We start from the raw sequence: 23,322 nt of genomic DNA on the forward strand, positions 1-23,322 counted from the left end.
AGGCTTCCTCAGCTCTCTCAGCTGTCACAGAATTGAAGGGCTTTACTCTGGATTAGACTTAGGCTTAAGGAATGTTGTGACTGGTTTGGTCTTCTATACAGACCACTAAAATTTTCCCGTATCAGCAGTAAGGCTGTTTTGTTTTCTTACCATTTGTGTGCTCACTGGAGGAGCACTTTTAATTTCCTTCAAGAGCTTTTCCTTTGCATTCAGCAACTTGACTGTTTGGGCTCAAGAGCCCTACTTTCAGCCTGTCTCAGCTTTCAACATGCCTTCCTTGCTAAGCTTAATCATTTCTAGCTTTTGGTTTAAAGTGAGAGACATGCAACTCCTCCTTTCCCTTGTACACTTAAAGCCCAGTACAGGTTGGCCTAATTTCAATATTGTCATGTCTTGGGGGATAGGGAAGTCTGAGAAGAGGGAGAAAGATGGAGGAATGGTTGGTCAGTAGAGCAGTCAGCATACACACACATTTATTAAGTAAGTGCACCACCTTTATATGGGCACAGTTTGTGGCACCCCAAAAGAATTACAATAGTTAGTATTAAAGAACACTGATCAGAGATTGTATTATTAACAGAAGTAACAATAATTATGAAAAAGTTTGAAATATTGTGAGAATTACCAAAATGTATCAGAAACACAAAGGGAGCAAAGCTGTTTGAAACATGGCACTGAGACTTGCTTGATGCACGGTTGCCACAAACCGTCAACTTTGAAAATTGCTGTATCTGCAAAGTGCAGTAAAATGAAGCACAATATAATAAGGTATGCCAGTATACCATTTCATGAGTTTTCACAAGTGCATTCACCTTTGCAACACAAAGTCCTATCAAGTTATAGAACCTGTGCCCTTTTTTAGTCGGTTCCTGACTACATCACCATCCCCAGTAAACCACTATTGTTACACTTTTATCATAAATTCTAGAGGAAGCCAAAGTAATCTCATATAAATAGCATTGGAGTACTGTTTCTATAAGGTTTCTTTCAGTAAACAATGTTTTTGAGATGATGCATGGTAGTGCCTGTTTCGATAATTTGTAACTTCATTGTTCTGTTAGAGGACCACTTGAGTTATTTTTCATTTCTAGCTGTTATGAATAAAGCTGCAAAGATAAATGTGTGTGTGTGTGTGTGTGTGTACATATATTCATACATATATACATTTTTTTTCCACTTGGATAAATACCTAGGAGTGCTGTGTTTGGATTCTAGGATAGTCAGAATAAATGGACAAATCTTTTCACCGTTTGGTTGTTTTGTTTTACTTTCCTGTCAACATGTGAGAGTTCCCATCGCCCCACATCCTTGTCAATTTTGGGGCTGTTAGTGTTCTGGGTGTAGCCATTCTCATACCTACGTAGTGGTTTGCCTTCATAGTTCAAAGGATCTTTTTAGTTGATGTGTAATTCTACATCAACGTATTTTCTTCCAGTATTTGTTTCTGACTAGAAATCTGTTACACTTAGCTTTTATCCTCTGTGCTTTAAATTTCTTTCTTGACATTTTTTTGGAAATTTTGATCAATAGTTTTCTTTGTGGTTAGGATTTGTTGTGGTTGCTGGGTTATTTTTTTTAACTTCATATTTATGGTTTCATCAAATTTCAAGAAGTGTCAGCTGTTATTTCTTCACATGTATTTTTTTAAAATCACCTTCTTCCTCCCACTGTTTTTCCTGGGATTCCAGTTTCATGTATGTTATGCCTTTTAATACTGTCTTAGGTCATTAACATTATTTTTGGTCTTTTTGTCTCTGTGCTTCAGTTTGCTTTGTTTTCTATTTCATTTTTTTTTTCTGCAGTGGTGAATACTTTCAGATATTGTAGTTTGTCTTTCTAGAAGTTCCATTTGATCTGTTTTCATGTTTTCTGTTCATTTTTGTTTGAATCCTTGAAATATTTATAATAGCCATTTTTGAAAGTCTTGTCTACTAGTTCTCTCAGTTCTTTCACTTCAGGATCTGTTGATTGGTTTTCCTGTTGGTTATGGGTTGTATTTTCTTGTTTCCATGTTTAGTAATTTCTTACTGGATGCTGGACATTGTAATAGTCTTTTGTTGGGTGGCTAGACTTTGTTGTCTTTTAGAGTGTTAAACTTTGTTTTGGCAGCCTGCTAAGTAACTTGCTGGTCAGTGTGATCCCTAAAGGCTATGTTAGGGTGTGCCTAGAGAAAGCCTTACTTTAAGGCTAGGAGCTACTAGAAAGGCATGGCCCTTCTTAGTTCTCTGTTAAATGCCCCAGGGTCAGCATATTCGAGGAATTGTGGGTCTTGTGGGTAAAATTGTAGTATTTCCAGTATATCTTACCTGGCTTTAGTGCATCTGCATATCAAGGGGCATTCCTCAGGGGTGGATAGAGGTAGTTCATCTCCATATCAGTGGGTAATTACCTGGGCAACCAAGGGCTTATCTGAACCTGAGAGGTGAGGGGGAGGGCTAGTTTGTTTCTGCTGGAGCAGGAAAGAGAAATGGCCCCAGACCTCAGTTTGGTATTTCTCCCTTGACTGATTGCAGTTTTAGAGGTATTTTGCCCTGGATTTCCTTTCCTCCGAGTTAGAGGTATATTCCAGTCCTATATGAGCACTGAGAATATTTCAGCTCACAGATTCTCTTTCCCCAGCTTCTTGGAGTCTTTCAACTTACTCATGCAGTTTACTGTGCTTAAAGTCTTCACCTTAACTCATATACAGTAGCAGACTCAAAAAACCCTTAAGTGACAGATTTCTGGAGCCTTTTCTCTGCATAGCTGCCTTCCTCTTTGGAACTCGGTTTTATAAATTGCGCCCATTTAAGCCTCCTCAAGGCTGATTACTTGCTTCTTACCTCAGTGAGACTGCTGTCTTCTCATTGGGTTTCCCTGCCATTGGTTGCAGGTTTCAAAGTACTTCCAGGCAGAAATCTGAGCATTGGAAAGCTTGTCTTACTTTTCTTTGTTCTCTCAGACATCACAGTCTTGCACTGCCTCTTATTTATGGTCTGGAATCAGCTGTTTCGTGTATTGTGTCCAGTTTTCTTGTTTTTGACAAGAAGTGACTCTTAAATACTTTAGGATCTTTCTCAACTTATTTCTGTTCCACTTACTTACCTAGTGCTCATACCATACTGGGTTTTTAAAAATAAAACTTTTGAAATAAAATATATACACAGAAGAGTGCACTTACAAGTGTACACATAGCTTGTTGAACTTTCACATGATGGAGAACACATGTTTAGCCAGCATTCAGATCCAGAAACAGCAGCTCCTTTTAAGTGCTTTGTGCTCTCTTCCCCTAAGAGTGACCACTATCCTGACTTCTAATAGCATAGATTAGACTTGCCTGTTTTTATGCTTTATATAAATACAGTCAGTCATTTTATGTATTTGTAAGATTCATACACACTGTTGGTTGTGGTGCTTGGTTGCTTATATTTGCTGTATGGTATCTTGTTTTAGGAATTTGCCACAATTTATTCATTCTGTTGTTTAGTCGCTCTGGTTTGAGGCTACCAACAATACTGCTACTCTAAACATTCTACCAACAATCTTCTAGTAAACATAGGTACTCATTTGTGTTTGATGAATACTTAGGAGTGGAATTTTTAAGTCATGGGATATACATATGTTTAGTTTTAGTAGATACTGTCAAAGTTTTTTGAGGGCATTGTATTGATTTTTTTTTATACTACTTAAGTAAATATTCTGTACTTCAGTGCCTAGTAGAACAGTTTCCTTGGGAGAAAGGGATGTTATTTTTCTTTTAGAACATGAAATGTTCTTGGTTACTCTTACATGTTTGGTCTTCAAAATAAACTTTTGTTAAATTGGCATTGGGTTAAATTTGTTTTGATTTGGAAGGCAATGATATCCTTGTTCATCCATGAATTGCATTTGGAAGTAGCTCAAAATCCTTTGTCAGACCATTGACCCTTATTCCTTTTTCTTTTTTTTGTAGAGGGGAGCTGTGGTGTCAAGAAAACATAGTCCTCTATAGTATGAAAATAAAAATACATTATAGATGAGCTCTACCATTAGTCACCTTACAACTAGAGGCACTGACAAATGTATACAGATAGCTATAATGTGAGGTATAACATATATTTAGGATATAAATTAATAAATTGTTTAATAGTATTAGGAGCATATGGCAAGACCCAAAAAATACAGTCTTACTTACAGAAGAGCTTAGAGAACATTGTGAGATAGAGCCTTTAGAATGAGTAGAATTTTAACAAGGCATAGATAAGTCATTGGGGGATGGAAAGTATCTCTGAGTGAAGTGTCCTGAGAAGAAAAAGCATTGAAGTCAGAAGTAAACAGGTGGCCCATATATGAGAGCCAGTAATCCAGTGATGGTACTAGATCATCAGTACCTGTTAATGATGTCATTCATTAACAGTGAGGCTTGTATGAATGAGTAGGGGTCAGTGGCAAGGGCCTCATATGATATGTGGAGTTTTGAGATTTATCCTTTGGGCATTGAGAAAGGTGAGAAAATTTTGAACATGGGAGTAATATGGCCAAAAATGTTTCTAGGAAGATAATTCTAGCAGCAGAGTCAAGAGTAGAGGCAAAAGGGAAACCAAATGAATTAATGAGGATCTATGTTATGACAGTGTTGGTATGCATGGGGCAAAAAGGTAAGATGTTTCAAAGAGACAAGTTACAGGATTCAAGTATAAATTAGAAGTGTGGTACAAGTAAGCAAGAATGGCCTTTAGAGTCAGACTAGTTGAGTGTGAATCCTAACCTTGTCACTAGTTAAATGTCCTAAAATAAGACATCTAAGAGAAAACTTTCCTCTTTTCCAAGGTGTTTATTATGTGAACATGTTCAAGCATTGGAAATATAGAAATGAATGATACATATGTTCCCTAGAAGTTTGGTCTAGTCTGAGAAGAAGTTGGACTGTGTTTCTCCCTTCATAACACTTAACTATGCATTGCAATTACATATATATTGTAGATTTTATTATTTGTGTTCATTCCCCTATCACATGAGGACAAAAGATCATGTCTTATCCACTTGGGCATCCAGAGTCTAGTAGACATTTTTTAAAAATTGAGATATAATTGACATATAACACTGTAATAGTTTTAATTAGTAGACACTTTCTGAATAAATTACTACTAAGAATTTGAAGGTTAACAGATATCAACTCACAGAGTGGTTAGGCTAAAAAAATTAAAGTAAAATAAAGATTGGCAATAACTTCTTTAGTCTTTAACTAAGCTGACAGCAAGAGTAGGTGCACTTAAGGGGGAGTGAGTTTTTGGAGAAAAATTGAGTTTGATTTTAGATGTTAATGAGATATCCAAGTGTATATGTACCAATGAGACATCCAAGTATATGTGTACCACTGGTAATTAAGAGTAGTAGGCTCATGGAAGCAACCTTAGTGTCCATCAGTAGATGAATGGGTAAAGAAGATGTGGTACATATACACAGTGGAATATTATTCAGCCATAAGAAGAAAACAAATCCTGCCAGTTGCAACAACATGGATGGAGCTGGAGGGTATTATGCTCAGTGAAATAAGCCAGGCGGAGAAAGACAAGTACCAAATGATTTCACTCATCTGTGGAGCGTAAGAACAAAGCAAAGACTGAAAGAACAAAACAGCAGCCGACTCACAAAACCCAAAAATGGAGTAACAGTTGCCAAAGGGAAAGGGACTGGGGAGAGTGGGTGGGAAGGGAGGGAGAAGGGGAACAAGGGGCATTATGATTAGCAAACATAATGTAGGGGGGAGCACAGGGAAGGCAGTATAGCACCAAGAACACAAGTAATGACTCTATAGCATCTTACTATGTTCCATTGATGGACAGTGACTAATGGGGTATGTGGTGGGGACTTGATAATGGGGGGAATCTAGTAACCATAATGTTGCTCGTGTGATTGTGTATTAATGATACCAAAAAAAAAAGGGTAGCAGGCTCATAACTCGAGATAAAGGCTTAAAGATGTTGAGTTAGGGATCCTAGGTGTAGAGATGTTATGAGAATGTATGACATTGCACAGAGAATTAATTTCGGTTCAGAGTGGCCAGGGATAGAAGCTTGGAGAGTGGTCATAAGTGAGAGTTAGGAAGATTAACTAGCAGAAGACCCTATTGCTGTCAGCAGTAGGAGGGCATAGGCGCAGCATAACAACAGAAGCCAGGAAGGATGAGGAGTGGCTAGTAGTGTGAAATGTTACAGAAAGAAAACAGAATTAAGGAGCCACAGAACTTAGAATATATAGGAATGATGATGACAATATAAGAAAAAATTCAGTAGTGAAGGTTTTAAATGTCAGCAACTGACCTGGTGGTTTTCAGGTCTTTCTAGTAGTTGAAGGAAAATAGGAAATCTTATTTTAAGAGGTTAATGGATTTATGTTAAGAGTATTATATGAAAGCAGTACTTAAAAATTCTGTCTAACTGCATAATGGATAGAATGAGGAGAGCCTAAAGGCAGGAAGATTTAGGCAAGAAGGTTATTGGAACAGTCTTTGGTTAGCTGTGAAATTTATAAATAGTACCAAACTTAAAAGAGTCCACAGATTGCTTTAACCATAAATATAAGACACAATAAACATGGTACAAAAGAAAACAGAAATGCTGAGTGGGCACAATAAAAAGTGATAGAAAAGGTGATTTGTGAAATTGTTTTGACCTAGGTTTAGAGGAAGTGAAGAAAACGGGCTGTTAGGACATGGAGGAAATACGAGAAGCAATAGTGACAATATGTATGTATACGTGTGGGTGTGTTGTGTGGAGAGAGTTGGCAGATGGAATATTACAAAAATAAAAATGTTAGAGGGGCAAGTGGATATAGTTTAATATAGGCATTTGTTATTAGATTACAGTTTTTATTAGATAATTAGATTGAGCCCTCTGTTGTAGAGGGACACAGATACAAATAAGGGCACAGGTCTAGTGTTAGAGTGCTAGTGGTAAGTGTGCAGAGTGTGCCTTACATTTCTGGTACTTAGTTTTTGTTACTTAATCCTGTATCCTTATAGATCGATATATTTCCTCTGTGGTTATGTGTTCCTAGTCTTCTAAGGCAAGGTTTCTCTAACTGGGGTCTGCAGATCACCTGAAATGTATGTTACAAATACACATATATGCACCCCCACTTCATGCACTGAATCATGGGCTCTGGAGGTAGAGATCAAGTATCTGCATTTTTTATAGATCCCCTAGGTGAGTCCATTCCAGAGTAGAGTTGAGACTCAGTCCTCTAAGGTGTTAAAACTTGGTTAATTTAAAACAAATTATATGCACTGTATTGCTTCTACTGTCAGCCTAGGTTACTGGGTTGTTTCTTGATCTTTGGGACTTGGTTTCTTCATTCTTAATAAAAGGAAATGGACTAAAAGACTTCTTTCAGTTACTGTTACAAAGAAAAACACTCTTGCTATATACAAATGAGTTAAGAATTTACAGGGACTATTTGGGTGCATGCTTTAAAACTTAAGAATTAGGTTTTTGATAAGAGTTAAGCTTTAATAGATATATTAAGTGTTTGATTTAAGAAATAATAATTGCTACCATACATTGAGCCCCTGTTATATGCCACGCAACACTGTCCTACATACTTCATGTTTTCTCCAAAATTCAAAATACCTGACATCTGAGACTCAAGAGGGCAGAAGACCTGCCCAAGGCTGCTACTCCAGGAGGTAGTAGACAGACACCCATTTATGAACCTAACAGCAGATTTCCAGCATACAGAATTTAATTAAAAACTAAATAGCTGTAGGTATCTGAAGGAATTAGAAGCACGTAGTCAAACAGTTGTCATATAGTTTTCAGCCCTTTGGGAGGGAGGGAAGAGTAAAGAAATGGCAAACACTAGGCTCTGGGTAAAGGGGAAGCTTGGCCTGCTGGCTGGAGGGCCTCAGGCCACAGGACCTCTCATGTGCTCTGGTGACAGCAGGGGCACTTCCCCGATAGGTTCTTGGAGATCCACAAATACTATAAAAAATGAGCTTGCTTTTGTAATGAATTTTAGAAAAATGTTTTTCTTTGAAAGTTTATCCAGTTGTCTGTGTGAAAAGAATTGAGCAAGGTGTTTTATATTTTAGGTTAAAAATCTGTAAGAGCCTGATTTTAGAATTCACCAGCTCCTCAGAAGTTTGGCGAAATATGGTATGTTTTTGTTTTATTTTTTGGAATTCAAAATTGCATATGTATCTTCATGTCATGATTAGAGTAATGATAATATGTTCAGAAAGTTCAGGTGCCTCCCATTTTTAACGCATTCTCCTAGGTGCTAAATCAGGCAGGCTATATGAGGGACCCAAGTGGGATTCTGAAATAATTTAGAAGAAGTTAGTATGTTCTGAGAAGTAAAATAATACACACAAGAAGTAGGGGACAGGTTTGGTTGTTAAGCTGTGAGTTAATAATAGTTTTTACTTGTTGAGCTCTTACTATGTGGCAGACATTGTTCTGAGCAATTTATATGTTAGTTTGTTCATCCTTATGACAGCCTTTTGAGATAAATACTACTGTTGTCTTCTACCCATGAGGAAACTGAGGCTCAGAGAGGTTAAGTAACTTGCCCAAGATTTCCCATCAACTGAGTGACCAAAAGGGTGCTTGAATACAGACTGGTTCTGGGGTCTGTTTGTGCTCTGTTGGGCACTGGGCCTTGTAAAAAAAAAAGGGGGCTAGAAGAGAGGACTTGATCAGTAATTTTCAAAACACTTGTAGGTTAGCCCTTTAATGGACTAACTCACCTCAGTTAATTAAGAGGTATTTTAACTTTTTCATTCTTATGTTATAGATTGGAAAGTTAGACTTCTTTGGATCTTCTAAATCCACATGCACGTTAGTCTTATGAAAACCAAGAAGGAACATTATTCATTTCATGGGTGCCATTGTCTCTTCTCCATAAATTTCACTAGTGCTCTAGGTTCTTACTAGGAGACATGTAGTTATGATAGGAAAATCTGGGAAATTGAATCATTCCAGGGATTTTTAAATCCCATTTATTGGGGCCCCCTAAAGTTACTTATGTATACTTTGGCCAATGTGCACCCTTATCTGATTTTGAAGCCTAAATTCAGAGGTTGTAGAGGTATGGGCTCAAGCACTGATGTTGCAGGACTTTTCTTGGGGTTCTCAGATACCCTCCTAATTTTCTCATCTTGCTTTAAGTTTGCTTTCCTATTTGGCCTGGATATGCAGTTCAGTAGGGAAATCATCAGGAGAAGCACTAGCTGCACAAAATGAGCTCTTGATACTGGGGTATTTCAGGTGTGTATCTTCTCCAGAACTACAGTATGATTATGATGCCTGATACATTTGAACCATGACAAGCAAGAAAGTTCAGCTAAGACCAAATAAGGGGATCAAAAGAGATGTTTGCATATTTTGCCATTGTCTCTCATGAAATTGAATTATTAGTGGATTTATGGCTGAAAAAGAGTAGAACATGTTTTCATGAAGTACCCAAGGGGTTTTGACTAATGTTAGATCATCTTTAAGTGTAGAATAAGTAGGACCAGCCTTTGGTATACGTGTGTGCATGTGCACGCGTGTGTGTACGTGTGTGTGTGTGTGTGTGTGTGTGTGTGTGTGTGTGTGTGTGTGTAGATGCGTATGTAACTATTCCAGTAAGCATTCGGCTGCTGGAAATCCCTATGGCTATTAGTCCCAGTTAAACTATTACCATAATTGCGAGTCTCAATCCATATTCTAAAACTTTGCTCCTTAGTGTATATTTATTCCATGAAACTCTGTAGCAAAACTAAACCAAGTAAAAAACTCTAACCTTGGATAGGAAGTTGGTAGATCTGGTTTTTAGTCCTATATTCAATACTAATTCCAAAATCTTGGGCAAGTAAATTAATCACTCTAAGGCTGATTAATTTATAAAAATTCTTAATGTAGTATTTACTTTGGTTAAGTAGAGCCAAAGTTGTCATGAGACTCAGACAAGGTACTGTTGACCAGAGTGCTTTGTAAACCATAACAGTTCATGAAAGTGTGAGAGTATTACCACATTTTCTCAAGTGAAGAGATCATTTAAGAAAAAAAATGCTAGAAAATAGTCTTTTAAAAGCATTTCTATGATAATTGCTCTTCTGATGAACATTGCATTTACACCTGATTCAGAGCTTTGAAGATTATTTTTTGAACAATGAATTGGGTTTATAAAAGTGTTCTAACTAAAGATTTGTTTAATTTATTAGAGTTATTAAACCTACGCTCAGATCAAGTTAGCAGCTAGACTGGTGTGACAACCTGTTTTTAATCAGTGACTCAAAGCTGTGATCTCCCTGATGTCACCGAATGGCCACAGCTTGTAAAAGGTAATTTTGAATGTTATTTCACAGCCTTTAAAAGGCTGTCATTGTAAAGTAAAATACGTGCTGTAAAAAACTGAAGAAAATGTGTATTTCTCAGAAATACCTAAGAGTAGACCTGCTTCTCCATGTAATCTCCTTCCTAAAATTGTGCTTTTTTACCCCCGGATCTATCTGTAATAAACAGAAAAGTATCTGTCAAAGATATCAAGTTTTTGAATAAACATTTTATTATGAACATTATAAAAACTGAAAAAATTATTAATATGAGTTCTTAAGTATGCCTTTTATGTGATGAGAGTTTAAACACCTCTCTAGAAGTTTTTACAAATTAAAATTAGTGTACTTTCTCTCCTAAACAGTTACGGTGAAGGTACTAGGAGTGGCTTGGAGACTGGAGAAGCTGCCCCCAGTACTGTTGGAAATGAACCTCCATTTGAATTTTCTAGCTCAGGCTGCAATGTTCAAAATACCTAATGGGTATTTTGTGATCCCTTTTTCTGCAATCCAAATCAAGATCTAAACTCACCCCAAATTTATTCTTCATTTGCTAAAGTTATCTGCTTGTTTCAGTTTTAAAAGCTCTTTTCTGGCTTGTTACTCTGATAAACTTTAGGTTAACCTAAGTCAGTAGTTTTTTTTTCTTTCCCTTTCGATATATTGAGAATTTAGTAAAATTAAGAGCATGTACTGGATCCTTACTTTCAAAAACTTGATAGTAAAGAACAAAGAGACTCTTTAAGGGCTAAAGTAAGCCTTGGAAACTGTTACTAGATATTCGGTATTTCATGGTTTTGAGAGTTTGAATCCTAATGTTAGGATATTTTGTGGTAAATTATTTAGAATATTACAACAATATAAGCAGAATGACTAGAAGTATTTATTCAGACATGTACTATTACTTATTACTGCCTGCAAGAAGAGTGTTTCTGCTTGTTCTATGTATATATACTTTTCTGTTGATTAAAAAAAGATTCATTTTGAGTAGAAAACAACTTGTCCTAACCATGTTTAAGAGACCCAGGATAGCTCTGTTTTAGGGTAACAATCTTTCAATCCTTTCTTTTACTCTTTTTGTCCTTTTAGACTGAACTTGCTTAAATTACTTGAGTTGACCTATAAATGATTTTTAGTAGCTCATTTTAACATGTCAATATTAAATGATAATCCAGATATTTACAATGATTTGGTGATATTTTGATGCTAATGTTTATGTATCTCTTGTTTAGGGAACAGAAATTGGAAAATAGAATGTAGTTACCATTTGATGACGTATCTCTATCCCATTTCAGAATTTCAAAACTGCAGCAGTTGCATATTATGCTTCTAAGACGCAGATTTGCTTGCCTTCTTGCCTTCTTGCTTGTGTCTTTCCTTTTTGCAGTAGTATTTTAATTTTCCTATCACTGTTCTCATTTTTTTCCCCTTCTGTCTATTTTCCTGTTAATTTTGAAAGTTTTGCTGCCTACATGTTTGAAAGCTGCTAATCTGCCTCTCTTCCCTTAGTGCCAGCAGGTTTATTTTTTGTTTTGCAAGCCTGCTCTGCCTCTTACAGTATGACATCTGATGCTGAAGGGTCGCACTTTCAAAAATGAGTCAGCTGGTACATGGGGTTATCATCAGTTTTTAGCTCTTCTGTCTGAGAGATACAAGTTTGGAAGCAATCTTGGGGTACTTACCCACAAGGCTGGTGGAGACCAGGTGTGTCACAAAGGTGATTTGCTTGCTCCCTGGGGGAGAGGGTGGAGTGAAATTTTTGCATTTGTGTCACTGCCAAGTCACTGCCACCTCCAGTATGCTCCAATTTTTAGTTCTAACATAATTTTATGTAAAATTGAAAATGTAAATATACTGCGACTCTTCTGGAGTCTTTTTTTTTTTTTGGTTCATTCTTGTCCTTGGAATCTGAAACTGCAGTGAAGGGTAATTTTGAAAGTGATAAAGAGGTGAGTTTTTTAAAAGCTAAGAAATGTGGAAACATCTTTTTGTTTTTTTTGTGTGTTTTGAAGCAGTTTTTTTGATGTTCTTTTGCTGGTGGCTCTGATTTTAAGACTTTTTGTTAAAGTTCAAACTTAGAAGTCTCAAGTCAGAGATAAATTCACAAGTCAAGTCCTTGTATTGTCATTTTGAAAATTTAGCTTTTGGCGTCTAAAATATATGTTACCTATTTGAAGGTGTAAGAAATCAGTGTTATGATTCACCTTAATGTATACTGACTGATACTGTTTGTAAAAATGACTAAGGTAACAGGAATTTTTTTTTTTTAACAGCATGGTAGGAATAGGCAGAACTGTTTCATACCCCAAAATGAAAATGAAAGACTTCTTAATATATTAGAATTTTGAGTATTTCTTGATAAGATGGCAGTATATTAAAAGTAATAGAAAATAACTGCTAACTATAATTGAAGTCAGTTCACAGTTACGTGTAGCAAAATGTTAATACCCCAGGCTGATGACGAGACACTTTTGACAGTATATCCTGCCAGTGTGTTTTCAAGGAAATCTAACTTCATTATTGAATCAAGATAAGTCATGATCAGGATGGTAAATCTGACTTAAGTGTCTCAGAATTTACTGTGTGTATTAGAATTAAATTTGAGTAATCTAGAGAAGAGATTAACAATTTTTTTCCTAAAGGATCAGATAATAAATATTTTAGGCATTTTGGGCGATATGTCCCTTTTGAGTTTCTCAGCTCTGCTCTTATAGTGTGAAAGCAGCCACAGAAAAAATTGAGTGAGTGTGGCTATGCTCCAATAAAACTGTACAAAAATAGGCAGTTAACCTAGGTCTCAGCTTGTAGTCCCAGGCAGTAGTTTGCTGACACTTTATCTAAAACTTTGGGACTGAATATCAGTGAGTATCTTTGATATTTTGGATAACCAATGCTTGGCTGTAGAAAGTTTCATAGTTGTATGTTTTTACTATAAATATTTGGCTTTGTGAATAATTAAGATATATTATACTGGTTTGTATGTTTGTATTTAAATACAGTGTTAATAGTTGCCTTAGGAAAAAAAGCACTGAGTTTTTTTATTAGTCCAGCCTTAACAATAAATGTGTCATATGGCAATCTGATCTGCACACTCTTTTCTCATGTTAAAATCTTTACTTTTAAGTGTTAACAATAAAATTTTGTATTCAAATTTGCCTTCCAAAATAACATGTCTGCCCCTTATTGGAATATGGAAAATTTTGCTTAACTTTCCTCAATTGCATTTCACAGATCGCCAGGAGAACCTCAGTCTGACGACATCGAAGCTAGCCGAATGTAAGTGTAAATTGGTTGAGGCTGTGGTGTCTTTTAAGTTGCCCTAGATTGCTTTAAAATGGTATCACATTATGTGAAAATAATTTCCAGTTTCAAGAGAATAATGCTTTAAAAAATAGATTGGGGCATAAGAATGTATCTGCTTTTTTCCCTACCAAACAAATACCTCTAAACTATTGTAACATGTCACTAGATTTCTACTTAACAGATGGTAATTGTATACTCCTGAATTTTTATCTTTTTGCTCACCTAGCAGTTGGAGGGAAAGAGAGAGATGGGGAAAGCGTTCAGTTTAACAATCATTTACCAAGTGCCTACTATGTGTAAAGGCATCAGGTGCTGTGTTGTGGATACAAAGATGCGCAAAAGTTTCTAACCTCCAGAAATGTGTAGTCTACTCTGGGCAAAAGACTCAAGCATATTTTTCTTCATTGTGGTATGATACCCAGGTTGTAATGGTAACATAAATGAATACAGGGGTACTCAGGTATCTATAGGAACCTAATCCAGATGGCAGGGAAACAGGGGTGGCCAGGGAAGGCTAAATTAAATCTTGAAGTGTGATGGGAGTTAAATAGCTGGAAGCATGGGCAGAGTTGTTTTAGGCAGAAGCATGAGCAAAGTTATAAAGCAGCATAGTGAGTGTAGGGAACAGTTGAGGATTGATCGTTGACTGACTTAAAGGCAGGAAAATGAAGGAGAAAGGACTAGGGCCTTGCATGCTATGTGAAGAGCCTTAGACTGTGTCTCTTTAATTTGGGAATAAAGAATTTGCTTCATAAGGGATAGTAACCTTGTTAGACAGATGTATATTTTTAATGATTTTAGCAACAGGGAAACATGGTGAAGAGAAATATATGATGATAGGGTGACCAGGACTTCAGTAGTTTAGTTAGTGAGAACCTTAATAAGGTCAATGGTGTAATAGGAATTCAAGGTAAAGTTTTCTGTATTTAAGACAAATATTTGGAAAGTGAAATAGGCCTGACTTAAGTGATTAGAAGTGAGAATTTAAGAAGTTTATGATAATAGGAGAGGTAACCTCTAAGCAAGATTTTTGAGGTAATACAGTTTAGAATGAAAATATAGGTAGCAGGATTGCTCTTGAGTAAGAGCAAAGACCTTCATCTTCTGAAACTAGGAGGTAAAGATAGGTATGTGATGTTAAATTTGCTTGTAGGTAAGAATAGGGAGGTCAAGTCATTCAAGCCTGAACTCTTTATTTTCTCAATAAATTTGTTTAGGTTTGCTACACCACTGTTTTTCTCTCCTTTGAGATGATATTAGGTGCTTCCTGAAAAGGAGGTGTGATTGTTGAGTAAGTTTGGGAAATGTAGACTTAAACAGCAGGTTTCTTCACTGAAAATAGTGGAAATCTTTTAAAGTGCTGGTGTATATTGCAAAATCTCCACCAAAGGACTATAAAATGTATTTCTCAAATTTATGTGTCCATGTAACCTTTTTATTTTGTTTTTATAGTAAAATTAACATAAGAAAATTTACCATCTTTATTTTTAAGTATGCAGTACGGTAGTTTTAAGTACCTTCGTATTGTTGTGTAACTCTATTGCCACCATCATCTCCACAACTCTTTTCGTCATAAAAACTGAAACTGTACTCATTAAACTATAACTCTCCATCCATCCCTCTCTCCAGTCTCTGGAAACTACCATTCTACTGTCTCTGTGACTTTGACTACTATACCTCATATAAATGGAATCATACGGTATTTGTCCTTTTATGTTTGGCTTAATTCCACTTTGCATAATGTCCTCAAGGTTCATCCATGTTGTGGCATATGTCAGAACTTTCTTTGTTTTAAGGCTGAATAATACTCTGTTGAATGTATGTAACACATTTTGTTTATCCATTCGTCTATTGATGGACACTTGAATAGCTTCCCAGTTTTAGCTATTGTGAATAATACTGTCATGAACATTAGTGTACAGATATCTCTTTAAGACCCTATTTCAATTCTTTGACTATCTACCCAGAAGTGGAATTGTAGGATCGTATGCTAAATCTTTGTTTAATTTTTTTAGGAACTTCCCTACTGTTTTCCACAATAGCTGTATCATTTTACATTCCAGCCCATAGTATACATGGGTTATAATTTCTCCTCATTCTTGTCAGTGATTATAATTATCTAGCTTTTTTTTTTCCCCCTGGTAATAGCCATCTGATGGGAGTGAGGTGATAACCATTGTAACTTTTTAAGAAACATTTTTGAATAATGTTTTGTGGAACGTCAGGGTTTGGTTAGGGGATTTGAGAACACTACCAAAACTTGAAAAAGTACTGTGGGGAATGGATTAAGAAGTGGGCCAAATATTATTGATAGTCTCGTGCTACTGAGTGGCCAGCTGAGGTTCGAGAATTTATCATACTTTAAAGACTACTGTTTAATAGTCAGAAGAAGATGCATGGTGTTTTAGGGTTAACAGAGCAGAGAGGACAGAACTACTAGTAGCAATGTGCTTAGGATGTTAACATTCGAGTAGCTGCATTTCTGTGTCATTGGTGATGGCCATGATTGGAAAGACTGTTGTGCCAGATGAAGGTGTCGCTTTGATCACAAAAAGCCTTATTTGTCAAAGAGCTTGTTGAGTATAAGTGAAACATTTATAAGGATAGATGGTGATCAGAAGTTGGGTTGTTTCATATGCTTAAAGTAGTGATTGTCTGAAATAGAGGCAGTAGATGTCCCTCAAGTTTAAAAAATTAAGTATTTTTTTAGAAAGCTGAAGTATTGGGATAGATCATGCACAGAGACATTGAAGTCACCATGCTGATGATATAAATGACTGGGGCCAAAATAGAGCCTTTAGTATGTGGGTATAATTTACCAGAACAGAGAGGAAAGGCAGAAGATACTTAGATAGATAATATGTTTCAAATTAGAAGTTTTGTGTTTGTGTTTTGTTTTGTTTTTTTTAGGGATGGACATTGTTTATTTTAATACAGGTTTGAATAATTGACGTGGGGGTTCTAGTTATCTGTGAAATCTTCACATAAAAGGGTTGCAGAATAAGCAATGCTTTGGGGAGTAAGCCAGGCTTTAATGAAGGCTATGTGGTTGAGGAATCATTATACAAAGCAGTTGAAGATATGGGACAGCCTGTATCACAAATGTGTTTGTGGAGATCTTGGTGGAATAGGTTAGGGGAACGACTCGAGTAAAGAATGGAAAAGGATAGATGAGGCTTGTGTTTTGTAGTAAAGTGAGGATGGCAAGAATGTGAGGCATGATAGGGTATTTTTCACAAGATTCTAGATGAAACCCTAATGTTAAGTTCTCGTTGTGAGCAAGCTGTCATACTATTAAACTTGACTGTTCTAAGGTATAGGAAATTAGAACTGCCATGATGTTTGAACAGTGATGTCTAAGGCTCTAGCTGTAATTGCTATGAGAATATAACTCTTTAGTCTACATGTCTGCCATCATTTTTCAATTCCTATACCTATGGAAACCATAACCAGGCAGTAAGTAGTTCAATAAGATGAATAGGTACAGGTTTGTTCAGCCATAAACTTGCAAGTTTTGATTTACAAAATAGGTTTTTGTATTCTTGGTTTTACCTGAGAATTTTAAGGTGTTTGATTAATGACAATGTCTTACATTTATTGAAGCTTTTTTGTTGCTGTTGTTGCTTAGAAACCTGTTTGTATTTGACACCTTTTAACTAGGGACACCTTTAGTGTATTTTAAATAGTAATTGTAAAATTAAAGAATATGTTTTTTAGCAATTTAGTCTTGCCTATTTCCTAGGATGCAGAAAAACATAGTACAAATTTTGAACAGCTGCATCCTATTTTATATAGTGTGGCCTAGAAATAGAACTAACATAATAACCCTATATCTTTTATTCAGTCATATGTATATTCTGGATTCGTATGTGTGTACCTGAATTTTGTTTAAATTTATATATATATATAAGTTATAGTAGAATCTTTTCTGCACGTAGTAATTAAGACTCTGTAATCAATGATTTCTAGTAACTTAAGATTTCTCATCTTTGGTAGTTACTCTCAGACCCTATCTCTAACATGTAAGCTATGTTTTCAACTGTTTAAGAGTAAATGGAACAAGAATAATGGACGAAGTGATTTCTGGTTCAGTATTTAGCATGGCTATTGAAATAAACACTGAGTTTTCCCTAAATGTTGGAATGACCCAGGACCTAGTCCTCAGGTCATCACTGCTCTTTATCTCTGGGGAAGAACTTTACTTGTATGCTTTGACAACTCATATATTTCCATCTTTAACTCTGACTAGTCTTCTGGATTGTAGACTCATATATCCAATAGTGGAATGTCTGATTCTCAAACTTAACAATACAGATTAGAACTCCTGATTTTCATCCTCAAATCTACTTCTCTTGTAATCTTTTTTGCCATTTCAGTCAGCAGCAACTTCTTTTTTCTTCCACGTCATCCAAAACATTGGGAGCATTCTTGATTTCTCTCTGTCTCACTGAAATTATCACCAAATCCTGCTGCCTCCAACTTCAAAGTATCAATAATTCAACCACTTTTTTTTAATACCATGTCCACCTGTTTCACTGATTAAAGCCACCATCCTTTGCCAAAAGAAAGAAATTGTTTTCCAGTAGTCTTGCTGTTTCCATCCTTGCCCCTTACAGTGTATTTTCTGTGTAGCAACCAGAGTGATCTTTTAAAAATTGAAGTTAAACTTTGTTACATATGGTCAAATCTTTTCAAAGCCTTCCTGCTCCTCTTAAAATCTAAAGATCTACAAGGCCCAGTGTTAGCTCCCTTTCATTTCTGTGGACTTTCTATTTCTCTTGTTCATTTCTACTCACAGGCTTTATGCTCTTGCCCATAAGTCTTGGTGGTGGTGTGTCTATTGTCTCTGACCCTTCTCTTGATACCAGTATGGGCTCCTTTCTCACTTGCTTCAGGGCTGTCTTCTCAGAGAGGTCTTCTTTGACTAACTTGAATGAAAGAATGGTCACATTCTGTCTTCTCTGTTCCTTTTACTCTGCTGTGTTTATCTTCACAGGATTTAATGTCATTTGACTTGTTTCATACTGATTTCTTTGTTTGCTAGCTCATTTAAAAGTAGCATGGAAGCCTAATGAGAGTGCCTAGCATACAAAGAAAGTCAGTAAACACTTATTATATAAAAGAATGAAAGTACTAAATTCATGTAAAATGTTTATTTCTGACTTTTTAATTCCCTTGCAGAAATGTAGGAAGAATTTTCTGGGATCAGTTTATATGTAAATAAACTGATCTATATGTACACAGCCCGTAGAACTTTGATAATAACACCTAACATCTTGAGGTTACCATTTGACAAGCCACAGTGCTGAATACTCTACATACATTACATAATTTGATAGAAAAGCTGAGCCTTCTATTCAGAGTAGACTATTAAGATATAGCTTATATACTCTGAAGGAGATTATAGAGAATTGGTGTAATTTCTTAACTTTTTTGTAAAATTCACCAGTGAGCCCATCTGATTCTGGTGCTTTCTTTTTTGGAAGGTTGTTATTTACTTATTTAATTTCTTTATTAGATATAGGCCTATTCAGGTTGTCTATTCCTTTGACAGATTCTTCAAAGAATTGGTCTGTTTTATCTAAGTTAAATCTGTGGGCATAGAGTTGTTCACAGTACTCTTTTATTACCCTTTTAATGTCAATGGGATCTGTAGTGATGTTCCCTCTTCATTTCTGATACTAGTGATTTGTGTATAGCCTGGCTGGAGGATTACCCATCTATTGATGCTTTTAAAGAATCAGTTTCTGATTTTGTTGAATTTTCTTTGTTGATTTCCCTTTTTTTGATTTCATTGATTTCTGCTCTTAATTTTTTCTTCAGCTTACTTTGGATTTAATTTGCGTTTCTTATTTTTCTAAGTGGGAGCTTTAGATGATTGATTTTAGATCTTCATTTCTAATACATTCATTCACACTTAAAAATTTCCATCTAAGCACTACATCCCACACATTTTCATAAGTTGTATTTTCAATTTTATTTAGTTCAAAATAGTTTTTAGTTTCTTGTGTGATTTCTTCTTTGACTCATGTAATTTAAAAATGTTAAATCTCCACGTATTTTGAGTTTCCAGTCATCTTTCTGTTATTTACTTCTAGTTTAATTCCATTGTTGTCTGAGAGTAGACATTGTATGATTTCTCTTCTTTTAAATTTGTTATGGTATGTTTTGTGGTCTAGAATGTGGGTGAATTTTCTGTGAGCTTGAGAATAACAACTTTTAACATTCTTAAAAGGAACATCTACTGACAAGTCCTCTCAATTTTTATTTGTCTGAAAATACATCTCCTTCACCCTTAAAGAATAATTTCACAGGGTACAGAATTCTAGGCTGGTGTTATTTTTTTCTCAGTACCTTAAATATTTCATTCCATTCTCTTCTTGCTTGTGTTTAGTTTTGAGGAGAAGGCAGATGTAATTTTTATTTTTGTTTTCCATAGATAAAGTATTTTCCTCCTGGCTTCTATCAGGATTTTTTTTATCTTTGATTATCAATGGTATGAAAGTCATATGCCTACGATGATTGTTTGTTTTTTGGGAGGTGGGTGGCATTTATTCTGCTTGGTGTTTTCTCAACTTCCTGTAACTATGATTTGATGTCTGATATTAATTTGAGGACATTCTCAGTGATATTAAGAAACAGTATTGGGAATAGCTAACCTCTATTATATAGAGTTTGTCAACTGTAAATGTGGTTCAAAGCTAAAAGAGTGAAAAATAAAAGATGCTGTCCCCCCCAAATTATTTAAAGCAGAACATTTTGATTCTTCTACTATCTCCCTCCTACAAAAATTGTGAGGATTAAGGGACTTGATGTACAAAAATCACTCACTGTATGTAAATGAGCACTCACTGTTCTTGTTATCATTTCAGCTCACAGCACTACCTTTTTACCAGTTACCTATAAGAGAAACCTAGGTATTCAGCTCTTCCCAGTCATTTACTTCCACAAACTGTCTTTTAAATATTTCTTGCATCAGTTTCCTCCTCTTCATTCCTGCTACTGCTTCATTCTTTGCCTGATCTATTACATTGGTCATCACCTAACTGGATTGCCTGTCTCCGGTTTTACCAACTTTTGGTCCCAGTTTAGAAAATGGAATTATCATATAGGCAAATTTGACTTACTTACTGACCTGCTTAAAACCTTTACTGACTCTTATCTAGTGGTTTATGAATGGTGTGTGAATCTTATGAAGTTACTTGCAGGATGGGAATATATGTGCATTTTATGGAGAGAAAGTCATTAGCCTTTATTAGATTACTCCTCTGCTGGCTAAATTCAGAATTCCTTATCACATTTTATAAAATCTGCCATAATCTGGCTCCTCCCTGCCTCTTCATATTTTTGAGTCCTTCCTTGGGAGGCTTTATGCTACTGAACTGCTTGCAGTTGTCATACAACCATGTTCTCAGGCCTTTGTACCTTCACTCATTTGTTTCCCTCTTCTGAAAATGTTCTTCCCTCTCTTTTTGTCATCAGCTCCTAGTCATCCTTTGTGATTAATTTTGGCCAAGTTCCCTTTCTATTTTGCTCTACCTGTGTAGTACCTATCATATTAAAATCATGTAAGTTTCTCCTCCTTTAAACAGTAAGTTCCTTGAAGAAAGAGCTCATAAGAAAATAGCCAGAGAACCTGTATTAGTACTAGATTCTCAAGCACCATTTGAACTCTACTGAAGGAGACATTTGAAAATCACCAGGTATTGCCAAAACCTTGAAAAAAGACGAAACTACACAAACAGAAACTGTCTAATTAGAAGGGGAATCTCTGAAGAGCAGCCAGAGAGACAGGAGGAAATCAGGAAGTAGTATTCTGAAAGCCCATGGTAAATCATTTCCAAAAAGTCTATGTTTCTAAGCTAGGTTAGGTAAAATAAGGAGTGAAACGTGATGACTTGGCAGGAAAAAATACTGTATTACTAGATAAAGAAGCTGTGTTACAGGTGTAATAAGCCTTGACATGTTCATTTCCTACACACTCTTTGTTATTCTTATTTTCCACAGATGCTTCTGGACTATTTCTGTTATCTCAGCATAATAATCTCTGTTTCTTTGAGGCTATGCCTTCTGGCTCTCATTCTCTACCTGTTTTTATTGTCTAGTGATCTCCCAGTAACTTCTCAGTCTTTGAGAAGCTCATACTCTACCATTCTATTCCAGTTCTCCTGCCATCTTTGTCTATATGGTTACCCTTCAACTCCTTAGCATTTAAAACCTTCACTTCTGCCTTGTGGTTGCTTCCCATTCTCATGGGCATGCCAACATGAGCTGTTTTACCTTTGGAAGCTTTTATTAAACCACGCACCTTGGGTTGCAGTCTTTGTATGCTTCCTTTGTTTCTTTCATCCTATCTGTTCTTCTCTGTTGTTGGGAGATGCCTCGTGGCTCCTCTGGTATCTTCCAGCCTCATCCCTTTGGTTCCTCTACTTTCTGACATGGGAGTATTTAGACCCAAAAGTTAAATAGATAGTATTCCATAGTTTGCCTTTCACTCTGTTGGTTGTTCCTTTGCTATACCGAAATTTTTAAGATCAGTTTGTTCCCGTGTGTCAGTTCGTTTTTGTTGCCTGTACTTTTGGTGCCAGGCATTGCCAAATCCAATGTCGTGAAGCTGTCCCACTGTTTTTTTTTCTAGTAGTTTGATGGTTTCAGGTTTTATGTTTAGGTCTTTCATCCATTTTGAGTTAAATTTTATATGTAATGTAAAGTAAGGCCCCAGTTTCATTCTTTGGCCTATGGAGATCCAGTTTTCCCAGCCCCATCTGTTGAAGAGAATGTCTTTTTTTCCCACTGTGTATTCTTGGCACCTTTGTTGAAGATCATTTGACCACATATGTAAAGGTTTATTTCTGGGTTCTCTGTGGTACTCCATTGGTCTGTGTGTCTTGTCTTTATGCCAGTACCAGACTGTGGACTATATTAGCTTTCTGAGATGTTTCAAAATAGGAAGTGTGAGGCCTCTGTTTTTTTTTTTTTCCTTCTCAAGATTATATTTGCTGTTTGGAGTCCTTTGGAGTGGTTTTAGAATTTGTTTTTTTTCTGTTTCTGAAAAAAATACCATTGGGATGTAAAGAAATGGAATTGATAGCATAGGTTACTTTGGATAGTATGGGCATTTTTACAGTATGGAATCTTATAATCTGTAAACACAGGATGTTTTTCCATTTGTTTGTGTCTTTTTTAGTTTCTTTAGCAATATTTTGTAGTTTCCAGTGTACATACAATATTCCCCCTTATCCGCACTTTCACTCTCTAAGGTTTCCATAGTCAGCCATGGTCTAGGAGATGATCCTCTTTCTGACATACAGTGAGAAGGTCAGTAGTAGCCCAAAACATAATGTCTGTGTCATTCATACTTCATCTCATCATGTAGGCATTTTATCATCTCATATTATCACAAGCAAAAGGGTGAGTGCAGTACAATAAGATTTTGACACAGACACCACATTCACATGATTTTTATTACAGTATATTATAATTGTTATATTTTATTATTACTTATTGTTTTTAACCTCTTAACATGCTTACTTTATAAATTAAACTTTATCTTAGGTACATATGCATAAGGAAAAACAGTATATATAGGGTTTCGTACAATCTACAGTTTCAGGCATCCACTGAAGGTCTTGAAATGTACATCCTGCAGGTAAGGTATGACTATGTTACAAGTCTTTCACCTCTGATTAAGTCTGCTTGTAAGTATTTTACTCTTTTTCATGCTAAAGGAAAATAGGACAATT

General features: G+C 35.9%; 1 protein-coding gene across 5 annotated transcripts in view; it reads left to right on the forward strand.

The window, feature by feature from the left end:
• UBE3A (ubiquitin protein ligase E3A) overlaps positions 1-23,322 on the forward strand; it is a 108,307-nt gene that overhangs the window by 20,622 nt on the left and 64,363 nt on the right. The window contains exons 2-5 of one of the 5 annotated variants that reach the window (XM_036878749.2): positions 8,051-8,114; positions 10,166-10,285; positions 11,786-11,980; positions 13,508-13,552. The exons of 1 other annotated variant lie outside the window; for it this stretch is intronic. In XM_036878749.2, the coding sequence (XP_036734644.2) occupies positions 13,551-13,552 (2 nt within the window). In that variant the 5' untranslated portion in view covers positions 8,051-8,114; positions 10,166-10,285; positions 11,786-11,980; positions 13,508-13,550. The remainder of the gene's footprint in view (positions 1-8,050; positions 8,115-10,165; positions 10,286-11,785; positions 11,981-13,507; positions 13,553-23,322) is intronic. 3 more of the 5 variants (XM_057494747.1, XM_036878748.2, XM_036878750.2) reach the window with 3 other exon arrangements.

Source organism: Manis pentadactyla, chromosome 18 (assembly GCF_030020395.1).
Source record: "Manis pentadactyla isolate mManPen7 chromosome 18, mManPen7.hap1, whole genome shotgun sequence".
Lineage (NCBI taxonomy): Eukaryota > Metazoa > Chordata > Mammalia > Pholidota > Manidae > Manis > Manis pentadactyla.